Source organism: Equus przewalskii, chromosome 5 (assembly GCF_037783145.1).
Source record: "Equus przewalskii isolate Varuska chromosome 5, EquPr2, whole genome shotgun sequence".
NCBI lineage: Eukaryota > Metazoa > Chordata > Mammalia > Perissodactyla > Equidae > Equus > Equus przewalskii.
The window spans coordinates 34,556,511-34,570,571 of record NC_091835.1 but is presented as its reverse complement, the minus strand read 5'-3'; the positions used below and the strand labels follow the sequence as shown (position 1 = coordinate 34,570,571).

General features: G+C 45.1%; 1 protein-coding gene across 4 annotated transcripts in view; it reads left to right on the top strand.

The window, feature by feature from the left end:
- ANO2 (anoctamin 2) overlaps positions 1 to 14,061 on the top strand; it is a 326,384-nt gene that overhangs the window by 88,642 nt on the left and 223,681 nt on the right. For all 4 annotated transcript variants that reach the window (XM_070618946.1, XM_070618948.1, XM_070618947.1 and 1 more), the window contains 3 exons: positions 1,467 to 1,618; positions 4,930 to 4,984; positions 7,531 to 7,582. In XM_070618946.1, the coding sequence (XP_070475047.1) occupies positions 1,467 to 1,618; positions 4,930 to 4,984; positions 7,531 to 7,582 (259 nt within the window). The remainder of the gene's footprint in view (positions 1 to 1,466; positions 1,619 to 4,929; positions 4,985 to 7,530; positions 7,583 to 14,061) is intronic.

The window sequence follows — 14,061 nt, the reverse complement described above, 5'->3', positions numbered from 1 at the left end:
CCTGAAAGCTCTTTGCATGTCTTTAGTGGCATTTTTCTCCGTCTATTTTATAAGTGTTTCGCACGTTTTGTGGTCTCTCTAGATTTAAGCAATTTGCGGATATCATGATAGAGAAGAAAACCGGCTTTCAGGGCAGAAGATCTGGATGTCAGCTCTTGTTCTGGTTCTCTATTATGACATGACAAATTAGCCCAAACTTATTAGCTTAAAATAAGTCATTTTATTCTCTCTCATGAATTTTTCGGTCAGGAACTTGAGCAGAGCTGGGCTGGGTGACTCTTCTGCTCCATGTGGTGTCAACTGAGGTCATTTGGTGGTATTTAGCTTGGGGTGGAGCTGGACAGGAGGGTCCAGGAAGGCTTCCCTCACATGCCTGATGCTGGCAGGGCAGCCGGAAGGCTGGGCTCAGTCTAGTCCTTTCCCTTTCTGAGTCTTCTCAGCACCTCTCCACAGACTTCTTACAGGTGGCTCAGGGACTCAAGAGACCAAGGCACACCAAGGCAGAAGCTGCCCATCTTCTTAAAGGATGGAATAGTCATAGTGTCCCTTCTGCTATACAGGTCAAGCAGCCACAGAGCCCACCCAGACTCAAGGGGAGTAGGAACAGAGATGCCACCTCTGGAAAGGAGAATTAGTGTAAAAAAACCTGTGGCGATCATTAATCCATCACAGCTTTGCTATGAGAAGTACGACCTTTGTGTCTCAATGACTACATCTATAAATTAGAAAGACCAAAAGCTGTATGTATGCGAAAGCACTCTGTGCATTACAAAAAAGCTATATGTACTAGAAATATCAATAATTATCTTGGTACTAGCTCCATGCCTTGTTCAAGGCAGATACTCATTAGATGTTTAATATTTTGAAAGTAGACTGATTTATCATATATTTCTTAAGGGGAACATACAAAGAAAGTGAAGCTGGATGATCACATAGGGGCATGGTGTAGTTGTAGAGTATAGAGCGTGGATTAGGTTGACATGAGTTAAACCCAAGCTGTTACCCAGTTACTATCTGTGTGAACTTTATTGACTCATCTCACCTTTCTGAGCCTTAATTGCCCCATCATCATATAAGAATAATATTATCTACCTAGCTAGGTTGCTGTGAGCATTGGAGCTAACTTATGTAAAGTACTTAGTATGGTGACTGTCACCTAGTAGGTCTTCCATTTCTCTTAAGATGATATAACAAAATCATATAGAAAGTTTGGACTCCTCACTTGTTTCTGTACGTTGGTCACCTCCTTTTACACAAATAATTGAGAGGGGATCCAGAGCCCACGTCATTCTGAAAGCAATGGGGAAAGGGAAGGACTCTACTTCTTGTTTGTTCCAGTCTCCTCCTCTCCCCAGAGCATTCCCCTCTGGGGGATCTGTGCCCCATGCAGCTTTGGCTGTGAGGTCATTCTGCTCTGAGTGTTGGAGGTGGCCTCCTTTTCAGACCTGTGGGTTTGCCTTTCATAGATGTACGAGATCAAATCAGAAGGTAGCATTGCGAAGAAGTTCAACGAGATCCTGAAGAGGCTGAGTTCGCCCCTGAAGCCCAGAGTTCCAGACCACAATGACAACAAGATGAAAAACCTCTCCTACCCATTCTCCAGGGAGAAAATGTACCTGTGAGTATTGGAGCTGTGGGGGTAGGGCTGTGAGAGAGGATGGGAGGGAAAATCAAGCACCTCGGAGTAACAGCTGACAAAATAAGTCCTCGGTGCCTGGGAGAGAAGGGATGGAAGTGTGCTCTCATGGTGAAATAGTCTATGTCTCCTTTCTTGATCTCCTTCCCTAAGTGAGATTGTCTCGAATAGCCCACGAATATTTGTCCAGTGGCTGATGGGGAAACCCGTCATTTCAGTCGTCTTGCATGATGGATGGAGAACCAGGGTGCAGACAACCATATACTTGGGGACTCTGAGAAAAATGGTCAGATACCTGTTTACGTTTTGTGTGGAAACTATTCTGCCCAGTTCCCAGTCTAATAGGGTTTCAACAGATTGTGATAAATTAGAGAGAAGAGAGGAGAAGTTCTGGATTTCTATGCTCTCAGCTGCCTACTTATGCACTCATTGACTCTGAGGGGATCCCCCCTGCCCACACCTCACCCAGGCAGAAGGAATCAGAGCTCTTTACAGGGTTGGCCATTTGGGAAACGTTTGGAAGGGGGAGTCATGGTTGAGAAGTGGGAGATGCAGCAGTCAAACATTAATTCTGTTTTAGGAGCTAATGAGAAAATATAAGACTGTCAGGAGTGATAAGAGAATCAAAAGAGAAAGAGAAAGGAAGGGGTGTAGAAAGGCAGAGGAGATACAAAGATCTGACCCTTTGAAGAGATGGCGTTCATGGAGCTGTGTTTCTGCCGTTCCTTGGAGAATATCTCCTGCTCATCTTTGCCCTGTTAGATAATAATTCTATACACATGTGTATGATGTGCCTTTGCATGTATCCCCTCATTAGATCCTTAGCCCTGTAATGATTCTGGTACCACTTCTGCTCACCAATTCCAATGTGTGTGAGGGTTTCCCACGCTACCAAGAAGTTCTCTGACACCAGCTGAGTGTCCTACAATTCAACTGAATTCTGACACTGTCTACCTGAGGTAGAATAAAATTTCCTAGGTTGAGGGCTCAGCGTCACAAGACTGCCCGCCTCTTGAGATGCCAGTCGTTAAGTCGAGGTTGGTACCTGTGTTCTGACCAACTGGTTGTAAACCGGAGGTTCCTGCAACTCCCTCCTTGGGTTGGATTAATTTGCTAAAGTGGCTGACAGAACTCAGGTAACCAGTTTACTCACTAGATTACCAGCTTATTGCAAAGGATATGAATCAACAGCCAGATGAAGACATACATAGGGCAAGGTCCCAAACAAAGGAGCTTCTGTTCTCCTGGAGTCTGGGGCCCAGCACAGTGACATGTGGAAGTGGTCTGGTTCATTAACCTGGAAGCTCTCCGAACCCTCTCCATTTGGGTTTTGTATGGAGGCTTCATTATGTAGCGTGGTTGATCAAATCACTGGCCATTGGTGATGGATTCAAACTCCAGCCCATCTCCCCTCCCCAGAAATCATAGGGTGGGATTAAAACTTCCAACCCTTTGTTCATGGTTGGTTCCCCTGATAACCAGCCCCCTCATCTTTAGGGGATTTCCAAAAGTCACCTTATCAGCATAAACCTAGTTGTGGTAGAAAGGGACTTGTTATGAATAACAAGATGCTCATTTCACCTTTATAGCTCTGAGGTGACTTCAGGAACTGAGGACAAGAGACCAAATATTATAACAAATATGCCCCCATTGCTCTTATTACTCTGGAAATTCCAAGGGTTTTGGGAGTTGTGTGCCAGGAACAGTGGATGAAGACCAAAATATATATTTATTATAAATCACAGTATCACACCCCTTGTAAGATATAAGCATCTCTTTATTATAGAGAGGAAACCACGGTCCATGGTCTGCCCAAGATCACACAGCCTTAAGTGTCTGGGCTGCAGCTGGCATGTTGACCTCCGGGCCTGCTGTTCTGTTTTCCCCTGTGCTTCTTCCACGCTTCCCCTTCTCTGGGTTTTCCTTCATGCCAGTGCTGACATCTGAACTGCCACCTCCCAAAACATCTCCATTCATTCATTTTCTGTGATCCTCCAAGGCCAGTTCCCAAACGCCTTCTCCTTGAAGAACCTTCCGTTCTCCCAGCCAAAGTGTGCGCCATCCTCTGAGTCTTTATAGCAATGGTCTACACAGCATCAGGTGTTATTCTGCCTCGGCTATTAGGAAACGCACAGCCCCACAGTGACTGGGCTCCGGGCTGGCTGGGAGCATGTTTCCTGGATCTGTGTGTCCACTAGCACAGTGCCCCAAGTATAGCTAATAACACGTGTATTTTTGAGTGAATGGTCAATATTTAAAATTTAGAACAGACACAGGTTTTTTTTTTTTAAATATGATTATTAAAGGTAATTTTTTAAATTAATTAATTAATTTTCAGAGGTACATTCATATTTGGAATTCTGTGTAGAGTACATTGTGTTCACCACCCGAAAACTAATTATAGTGCATCCCCTTACATGTGAGCCTAATCGCCCCTTTTGCCCGGCCCCCCCTTCCCCTATGGTAACCACCAATCCAATCTCCAATGCTATGTGTTTGTTTGTCATCGTTTTTATCTTCTTATGAGTGAGATCGTATGGTATTTGACTTTCTCCCTCTGACTTATTTCACTCAGCATAATACCCTCAAGGTCCATCCATGTTGTCACAAATGGCCGGATTTCATCATTTCTTATGGCTGAGTAGTATTGCATTGTCTATGAATACCACATCTTCTTTATCCATTCGTCCCTTGATGGGCACCTAGGTTGCTTCCATGTCTTCAGACACAGGTTTTGCATAATTAGGAGTTTGGTATCAAACTGAAATGAAAACATTGAATGAAATTTTGAAAAACGAAGAGTTATGATAATCTCAACACCCTGAAACTATACTCTTTTTTGTTGTTATTGTATTTTTACTGTCTTGGTCCATGCACAAGAATCCTTTTTACATCCTTTCATTTTGTAAACTTATCACAGTATAATAGTTAGCTATCATTGTCCAAAATTTTTCTATTTATAAAGTTTCATAATTACAATTTTCAATGGCTGCATGATAATCTATCATATCATACAGATTTTGGAATTGTATCATCTCTGTAATCTTTATTATAAGTGAGTTTGTAATGAATGTTTTTATTTATGGAACTTTTTTCTTCTGTTGAATTTATGTCCCTATGATACATTTCTATGAGAAGTTTTCGGAATTACTGGGTCAAAAGGAGTATACACGTGTGTATGTGAGTGAGTGTGTCTTACACACTTGCTATGACTGCTCTGGGCTGGGAGTGACAGTGGTCTTAGGATGAGGGTAATGAAATGGGTTGACATTCTGCTTTCTTGGTGTCTCCAGGTACAACATCCAGGATAAGGACACCTTCTTTGATAATGCCACTCGTAGCCGCATTGTAAGTAAATAGGTGAATCCGGCGCTTAGCCGGGTGTGGTGGGCTCGGGGAGGGATGGGGAAAGGCTGAGTACCCAGTTTGGTGGGGCTTTCCCTTGCTCTCCCTGCTACCCCCCATCTTCGTTTGCTTGGAGTTGCCTAGCAACAGAGAGGGGTATCCAGGAGCTTCCCAATCCCGGTAGCAGAGGAAACAGCGAACAACTGCTCTCATTCACGGTTGAGAGCAGGGTCTTCTCTTTAGGTTCTCCACCAGGCCCTTCTTGGATCATGAAAACGGGGAATGTCAGAGCTGGTAGGGACTTCAGCTAGTCAGGTGACCCCTTGCTTTACAGTTGAGGAAGCTGAGGCTCTGAGAAACAACAAATTGAAAAAAAATTTATACAATTGTCAGTGTCTGAATGTGGACTCATTGCTGGGCCACTGTGTGTCTTTCTTTTACCCCTAAAGAGTCCTGTGCATTTGTATCGCAGGGAATGCTACAGCTAGCCAGTTTGGCCAAGAATAAACTTTCCAGCCCATTCTATAGAAAGCCAACAGTCCTGACCATAGTGTTCTTCTGCAGTCTTTTCACCTTTTGACGTATAGGTTTTGAGTTTTGCAGATGATTGATTCCAGTGAAAATCTGTATATGGCCTGTGCCCCTGTGGCCCCAGGCTGAGCTGCAGGGTGTCTCCAGGCACTGATCAGTTTATTCTCTACCCACCTAGAGATCATTCAGTCTATGGAGAGAGGAGAGAAAAGGGCCCAAGGAAGGCTGGACACTTACTCATGCCTCAGTGGAAACATGGCAGATTGTTTCCGCTGATTCCTAGGAAAGAACATAAGTTTCAATAGGAGGAGGAATAAGGGTTAGGTATCTAGAAGGACTTCCAAGTCAATAGGGTGATAAGAAGGGATAAGAAGGGTAAGAAGAGACAGGACTAGAGGAAGCTACAGAACAATTCTGAGGCATGCTACAAACGTGGCCTTGACTGTTTGCTTTCCAGATGGACAAGAAAACACCTCAGGCCCCCTAGCCTAGTGTTTTAGGAAGGTTTAAGATGGGCATACGATTTCTTTTATCTTCTTATGTTTAAAAGTGTAAACTTCCCATTTTCTTGGTTGGTGCTACTACAAGCCACTTAAATCTCCCTGTGGTTTGGGTCCCCCATCTGTGGGGGAGTTACAGGGTGTCATAGAGATTACCCGATAATTTCAAAGTGCTTGTAAAATAATACAATGCCATATAAATGCTGGTCCTAATTATTATTGCTGTTGAATTGCTGCATTGTATTGTAAGCTAATTACACATTCTTGGGCCCCATTCTGGTGGAAGTTATTTAGATACCACTCCCTCTAGGTCTGTGGCTGGAATATGGGACTGTGAATGATGATGGAACAACGCATCTTCTCTCATTCATCTCTTTGTTCTGGAAGCTTCTTTTTTCCCCTCCTGCCCTTTCCCCAGTCCACTCCACACTGTGAAAAGGGGAAGAAAAGAGCCTTGAGTTTTGTCTTGGGGTCTACTCTGCCCTGGACTTTTGTTTGAGGACCTTGTCCACATCTGTAAACATCTTCCCTGTGCCCCCTTCTTTGTGGGCATCTGCGCAGTCCAGCTGTTTGTCCCAGAGCAGTCTGCCTTGTTGGGCATCTCTTTATAGCCTGGCACCGTCCTGGGCCCCATTGAAGGGCACTAGTTGGCCAGCAGGTTTGCCGTGGCCCACCTGCATCCCTGTCTCCTCGGCAGGGAGTACTCTCAGCACCCCTCCCTCCCACACGAGAGACAGAGCCCCCTGCAGCCCCGGAATCCAGTGGTCTGTCGGCCTATTTAGGCGCGCAGCAGACGTTGAGCAGGCAGCCTGCACGTGCCCAGGTTGTGCTCTGAGACAGGGAGACTCGAGGAAGCGTCTGGCATGCTCTGATGGGGAGATAAGATGAGGACTCAGGGAAAAGCAGAGACAGAACAGTACCAATGGCCAAAATGTGGGGGAGCCTCTTGCAGTTTACCAAGTGCGTTTATGGTTCTTCAAAGCAGGTCTGTGAGATAGTGCCGTTACAGAGGAGGCAGCGGACCCCCAGGTCCCTTGGAGAGCTTGCGCAGGACCCTGTGGCTAGCAGCCAGGACTAGAACCGGCTCGTCTGCCTCCACATCCTGCGCTTTCCCCAGAATGGCACTAATCAGGGCTGGTGGAGAGGGCGCCCTCTCCTGGCCCTCCTGACGTCCTTGGCCCAGACCAGACGCCTCCTCCCTGGCCCTCTAGAGGCAATGAGGGTCTGGGCTCCCTGGCGTGTTCTCCTTACCTCCTGCAACTGCAGTCAGTGGGTAGCCTTTCCTTTCTTTATTTTTTCAGGGCGTAGTGAGGGGGGCAGTGTGTGTGAGGGGGTTAGATTCTTTGTTTCCTCAAAGCACTCAAGTTTGAATGGGTTTAACATGCACTCCATGAGCTCAGCACATGCTTGGCTTCCTCCTCCCTCGAAGTGGGTCAAACCGCCTGGTCCACCGCCTGCCCCCCAGGGTGGTGACACATGTGGTCAAGGCGCTCACAGCCCTGCTGTCGTCTGTTTTAGGTGCATGAGATTCTGAAGCGCACAGCCTGTTCTCGAGCCAACAACACAATGGGTAAGAGCCCCTTCCCCCCACCGTGGGCCGAGTGCTGACGGGGTGCCCAGGGGGCCGGGGCTGTCCTTTCAACAGCTCGCTTGGTGGGCAGCAAAGAACAAAACAGACGCCCCACACGGAGGGGAGGAGGCTGCTTCCACGGAGGCTCCCCCCAGTAGCAGCGGGCGCCCCATTTCCTTGGGGGGAGGCTGGGGCTGCTCCCCAGGCTGCGGTAACTTCTCCCAGACCTGCCTCCTAGGTCTCTCGTCTGTCCTCTCCTTTCCCTGAAGTGCCTGCATCTTTCACCTTGTCCTGGTAGTTCTGCTGCCTCTGTCTTTACAGAATCTCCAAAAGTTTTTGATAATCACCCAAAATATGGCAAATTATTTATTTATTTGTTTTTTAAGAAGAAAGGATCTTAGAGGTCCTTTAGTCCAACTCCGTCACATTATGTGTGAGGAAACTGCCCCTGAGAGAGGGTGACTGAGTTATCTAAGGCCACACAGCAGTCTGAACGTGCCTCTCCTCAGTTCAACACTCTCATCACCAAATCCGGCTGAATCTGCCTTGTGGTTTGGTTTTTACATCTGAGGGTATTTGTCTTTGAAGCAGGAACCTCAGCATTTGGGAGCTTGCAGTGTAAGGCAGGCAGTCCAGATTGTGACAGATTGTTTAGAAGACACACACGATGGCAGAGGTACCAATGTGAGCTTACCTCCAAGACCACGTGTCCTTCCTGGGGGACTCACTCTGCAGGTTGAACTCTTTCCATCGCTCAGAACGGCTTTTGAAACCTTTGAGAGAACTTCCGTCAGAATATGCTCTTGGTGGCAAATAAGTTTGAGGCAGCTTTGAGTTGAAAAGAGTCCAAAGTCATTAGAGGCAAGTCTAATGAACAGAGTAGGCCATCAAGCTGAGAAATAACAACAGTGATGACAGTAATAATAGCTAATCTTGGAGAGTTATTGTGGGGCTCATAAGCTGCCTCAGTACCAAGGGGATGGTCCTGAAGAAGGAGTCAGAACAGGTCTTGGGTGGTGATAGTGTTTTTAGAATAGCGCAGGACCTCCCAAGGGGGCAATTATGTATGGCTCTGTTTGCTTTGATGCATCCATCTTGCCGCGCAATCCCAAATAACCCTCCGATTGTTAAAAATCAAATCTTCTATGTGATGTTGTTTGTCTGGAGCATGGGGCTGATGAGGTGAGCACGTGAGCGAGCGAGGTAACTGATCAGCCCAGCTCAATTCCATGGAACAGACTAAAGCCCTCCCTCTGAGTGGCTCTTTGTCCCTGGTTACGAGGACAACCAGAGGAGTCGAGAGATTTAGAGTGTGTTTTGTAATTTCTCATGACCTCTGTCAAAGTTCTTGAATTTACCCTCACTTCTTGACCAGTTCACTCCTCAACTCCACTAACCTGCCTTTTATTCTCTCACACCCTCCCCAATTTGACCAAAAGTGTTCCCTCAGATATTGTAGGTGACTTCTTACTTCCCACGTTTCATGGCCTTTTTCTCAGTCTTCATCTTCCTTAGCTCCCTGCATCCTTCCACACCTTCTTTACGAACCTCCATCTTCTGCAGCTGGTATCCAGGGTGGTGCTGCCGCTCTACTGATCTGCTCTTGTCCTGTTTCTACCTCACGGACCACACTTTCTCTGGTTCCTCTTCCCTCTCCCACATTTTAGATGTTGTCTTCTCTGTGTCTCCTTGGCCACCTTATTCTCTCTCTACAGATGACTTGCAATCATGCATTTCTGTTTCCTGCTTCTCTCACCGATTCCAGCCCTGCATTTCCAACTGCTGGATGGATACCTCCACTGAGCTGTTTACCAGAACCTTCAAATCAGTATATCAACGTGTCCATTTCTATCTCATTCCCTTTCTCTCTCTCTCTTCTTCTCTCTCCTGCTTCTCTTCCTGTTAATGTAGCTACCATCCTCTCTGTTTTTGTTCATATTGTTCCCTTTCCCTGACTTTCTGTCCCCTAATCTCACACATGCCCGTCTCCAGACCAAACGTCACTGTCCCTCAGGTTTGCCCTTAATCCCCTCTCCTCGGAGCTTCCACTGAACCCAGTCTCTTTCTTGCTGATTATCTGTGTCCACGGCTCAGACTCCCAAAACAGTCCTTGAGATGTGTCTGAATCACGTTTTATGCCCCAATGCACCGAGCTGTCTGCCTTGCATGTTCTAGTCAGTTGACTTGGTTTAGTGAATTAATTAGACATGCTTGGCCTGCTAGGCCCACAGCGGTTGCTGGTGAGTTCCTGACTACATGTGTCTGTGGACAAGTGGCTTAATTTCTCTGTGATTCAGTTTTCCTTTTATGTAAGGTGGGGATGATAATATCTATCTTCCAGAGGTTTTTGTAAAGATTAAATAGGAAGCTGTTAGTTTGTTTTGTAAACTGGAAAGTCCTTAAAAACTAAAGTTTATTGTGGGGGACAGTCTCCAGATTGTTGGAAAGTTATTAGAGACCCTCTGCTTTAACACTGAAGTTTTCTTTTTCTTTGAGCATCTGCATTTTTTTTGTGATGTCCCAAAGTCAAACATCATAAGGATTTTGTTGTTGTTGAGTAGTTTCCAAAAACTTCTTTCTCTTTTTTTTGAGGGAGATTAGCCTTGAACTGACATCTGCTGCCAATCCTCCTCCTTTTGTTTTTGCTGAGGAAGACTGGCCTTGAGCTATCATCCATGCCCTTCTTCCTCTGTTTTATATGTGGGACGCCTGCCACAGCATGGCTTGACAAGGGGTACATAGGTCCACACCTGGAATCTGAACTGGCAAACCCCGGGCCAAAGTGGAATGTGTGAACTTAGCCAGTGTGCCACCAGGCTGGCCCCAAATTTCTTTCTCTTTTGACATTCAGAAAACATTTATTGAGCACCTCTATAAGTCAAATGATATGATAGAAACCAAGAGATCCCGAGATGAATTTGGCCCAGTTGATACCTTTGAAGGGCTCTCGGTTTAGTCATATAGACAGACATGTAAACAGATAAGAAGTAATCTGGTGGTACAATAAGAGGGACAGGGACAGAGTGCAAAAGGACACAGAGGAGGAAGCAGTTAACTTTCTTGTATGTGTCTATGTATCAACATAAATGATCTAATATTAGTTTCATGGTTCTGAGGGAAAGTAGATATGTCAGTAATTATCGTCTTCAATTACAAATGGGTACAAAGAGGATAAGTGACTTGTCCAGGGTCACATGCTGGGTCACTGTCAGAATCGGATCTAGAGCTTGGGTTCCCTTATTCCAGTCCTACTTCCACTGCCTTTGGGATGCTACAAACTAGCAGTAGAATTATGCTGAGTCTTCGATGTCCGTTAGTTCCATGTTAGCTGCTGATTTCCTTCGTAGCTTTGTGACAAGGGACATATGACTGAACTCTGCCTCCCAGCAGACGAGAGTCCTGAAGGCCAATTTTCAATTTGACTTTGGCCTGGGAAAATCAAGTACCCACTAAGCTCCTTGGCCAACTTACCATCTTACTCAGGAAATCAGAGAGACTGAGGAACGTGATAATGGTGTGAAGCCTCAAGACAATATGGACCTGCAGCCATGGGGTCACTTTTGATTTTATTGCCCTTCTCTCTGGTTTATAGAGAAGCACAAGTGGCTAGAATTGACTTAAATTCCTCCCAAGGATTGTTGCCTCGTAAAAAGAAGAGAAAAAGGGACAACAAGAGAGTGCTTGGCATATCTTTCAAGGTATTTTTACTGATCCTTCACCCTTAGAATTGCCTTTTATATGGTCATTACTTTTGTGACCAACTTACAAAGCTTTATTCCCTTTCCCGTTGTACCCAATTACAATGGAAATCAGAAGATGGAAAATAAACTAAAAATAATAGTAATCCAGAAATACTCCAGTTTATTTAGTAATACCACCTTTTTTCTTTGTAGAAAGTATCTATATTTTTCAGTGCCTACTTTTGCAAAGCATTAAGCTGTATATAAGTTGTATGTATTGAATTATTTATGTTCCTCTCTTGTTCCACAAAATTTCTGAGTTGGCTTACAAGAAAAACAATAAAGCAGCAAAATATAAATAATAAATTAAATAAGAACCAGGAAAAACACAAATTAAAATAGAATGTCAAAACTAGGAGAAAAAAATAGCATACAAATGTTCAAACCATAGAGCCCTCTGGCTTCTGCAGTTGGGCGGCACATCTGACCTTGAACCAGAGTGAGAGGGGAATATGGTTAGCGGTTTAGTTCTTGATGTCCTCAGCAACATCTTTTTGTATGGAAATTTTTCTAAAGTCTCTCGTACTGTTCTCTGCCTTCTTACATAGAATAGAATCAACACATATTCTCCACATAAATGCGTATGTAACGTTTTCTGAATCAGGTTCGTCATAAAGAACATAAGCTTTTTTTTATATTTCTTCAAAGTATTTTTAGAGTTGTTTGCCCCAAATTCTCTGATTTCTTGAATTTTGACTCTGATAACCTCCCTCCTTGAGTGTTGCTATTTCAGTGTTGCTTTATTGTTTGGAAGACAGGAAGACAAGCTTATTAAAATTTTGGGTAAAGAGAGAGTGAAAATGTGTTGAAAGAGGGCCTGATGGATTCTGCTGTGGTTAAGGTACATAACACTAGGGAACAGGTTTTATGAGATCTAGATACTTTCTCCATCTTCTGGATCCTCTGTGGTGAGAACTGGGATGACCAGCTGAGAGATCTCCATACACATAAGGTATTACTGTAACTAAATAATAAGGACACTTCGCACGTGTGTAGCTGTGTGCTTTTCAAAGCACTTTCACACTCATTATCTTGTTTGATCCTTTAAACTGCCATACAAAATAGTTTCAACAGATGTTAACTCATTTCACAACAGTGATTAACTGAGTCCCCAAGGTTAGAGATTTAGAACTCAGGTTTCTTGGGTCTTCTTCAGTGCTCTTTAAATTAATCAACTGATAGGTGGATGAAGTTATTGAGAAAGGTTTTCCAGAGAGGTGAAAGCTGAGGGCTTCTCACTGTAACTTCTGTTCGTTCATTCAACAAATATTTATTGAGCACCTACTCTGTGTCCTTCATATTCTAGAACTGGGAATAGAGTAGTCAATGAAACAGGCACAACAGATACCAACCCCTGCCCTTATGCGGCTTCCATTTCAGGTGACATTTGTGGAGAAGAGGGGCTAAACCATGTCCTGTCTGATAAGAGAGAGACACGAAAGAAAGCAAATAAGACAAAGACACGGCGGGAGCCGCTCCAGAGAATTAGTTATGTCCCCAACAGGAACAAATGACACTCTAATTAGGATAATTCAAAGGTGGAATGTTAATAGAGAGACCCTTTACAACGGTGTGGACAGGGAGTCGGGGATGGTGTAGCAACCCAGAATTAGCGACAGTACAGCTGTTATTGTCTCTAGATCCACGAGGCGAGAGAGAGGTTGCTGGAACATGGATGGACAGAATTCAGTAGAGGAGGTGGCATTGAGGGGAGCAGGTGACCATTCAGGGAGGAGGCCAGGAGTCTTTACACTGTCCCGCCTCCCTCTGGCCTGCTGAGCCCAGTAGAGAGCCAGAGAGCAAGGGAGCCCACTCACGTCAGATAGAGAGGGGGAGAGAACATATCCAGAAGGGGCAAAAAGAAGATAGATACACCAGCAAGGGGGGAGGAGTGGGTGTCAGTTCAGTTCTCGGACAAACAAGTTGAGAAACTTAGGTCAAGTCATATTCCCTCTCTGGGCCTGTTTCTCTCCTTTTAACATAAAGGGGGGAGGGGGCGGCACCTTTAGTGTTCTTGAAGCTTCTTTCTAAGTCCAGCATTTTCTAGACTTTGATAGGCAGGAGCAACATGGTCTTTTCTCCATATGAGCCAACCAGGCTCAGAGAGGGGACTGGCTTTCCTATAAGTTCACAGAGAGTAGGCCTGGGGCCATAGCCAAGACTTGCGGTTGCACAGAGTTTGTGGACCTCAGAGAGCGTGGGAGTAGATGATTACAGCGAAAGGGAAAGTGAGAACAGGGAGGGTTCAGGACTGCTAGCCAGGAGGGGTGGAAGTAAAGGTTGTGCTTCTATATTGATCCTTTGCCCTGTGACCACGGGCAACGTTGCTCAGGTGTGGTCATACTCCATCTGTGTCAGAATCACCTGGTGTACTTGTTCAAGACCTCACTATTGGGATCCCACGCTAGCTTTGTTGAATCAGAATCTGTAGGGGCAAGGCTCCAAGATCTGCATTTTTAACAAGCTACCCAGGTGATTCTTAGGAGCTCTAACATTCGATGAAGATAAATTTAGGACGGGCTGTCACAGGCTTCTTGTCCTCCTTACATCTGGGGATGTGAGGAGGGCATGGAGTGCTCTGCCTTGCAGGCATTTGAGCCTTGGCTTTCTGAAGTAGTGAGGGATGATGAAGTCATCTCTGTAAAGGGCCTAATTTTTCTTGTTATTTTTCTAACATTTGTTATATGGATTTTCAGTCCCTTTTAATGTCCTAGCCAGCAGTAGGATCTCTTGGACTTT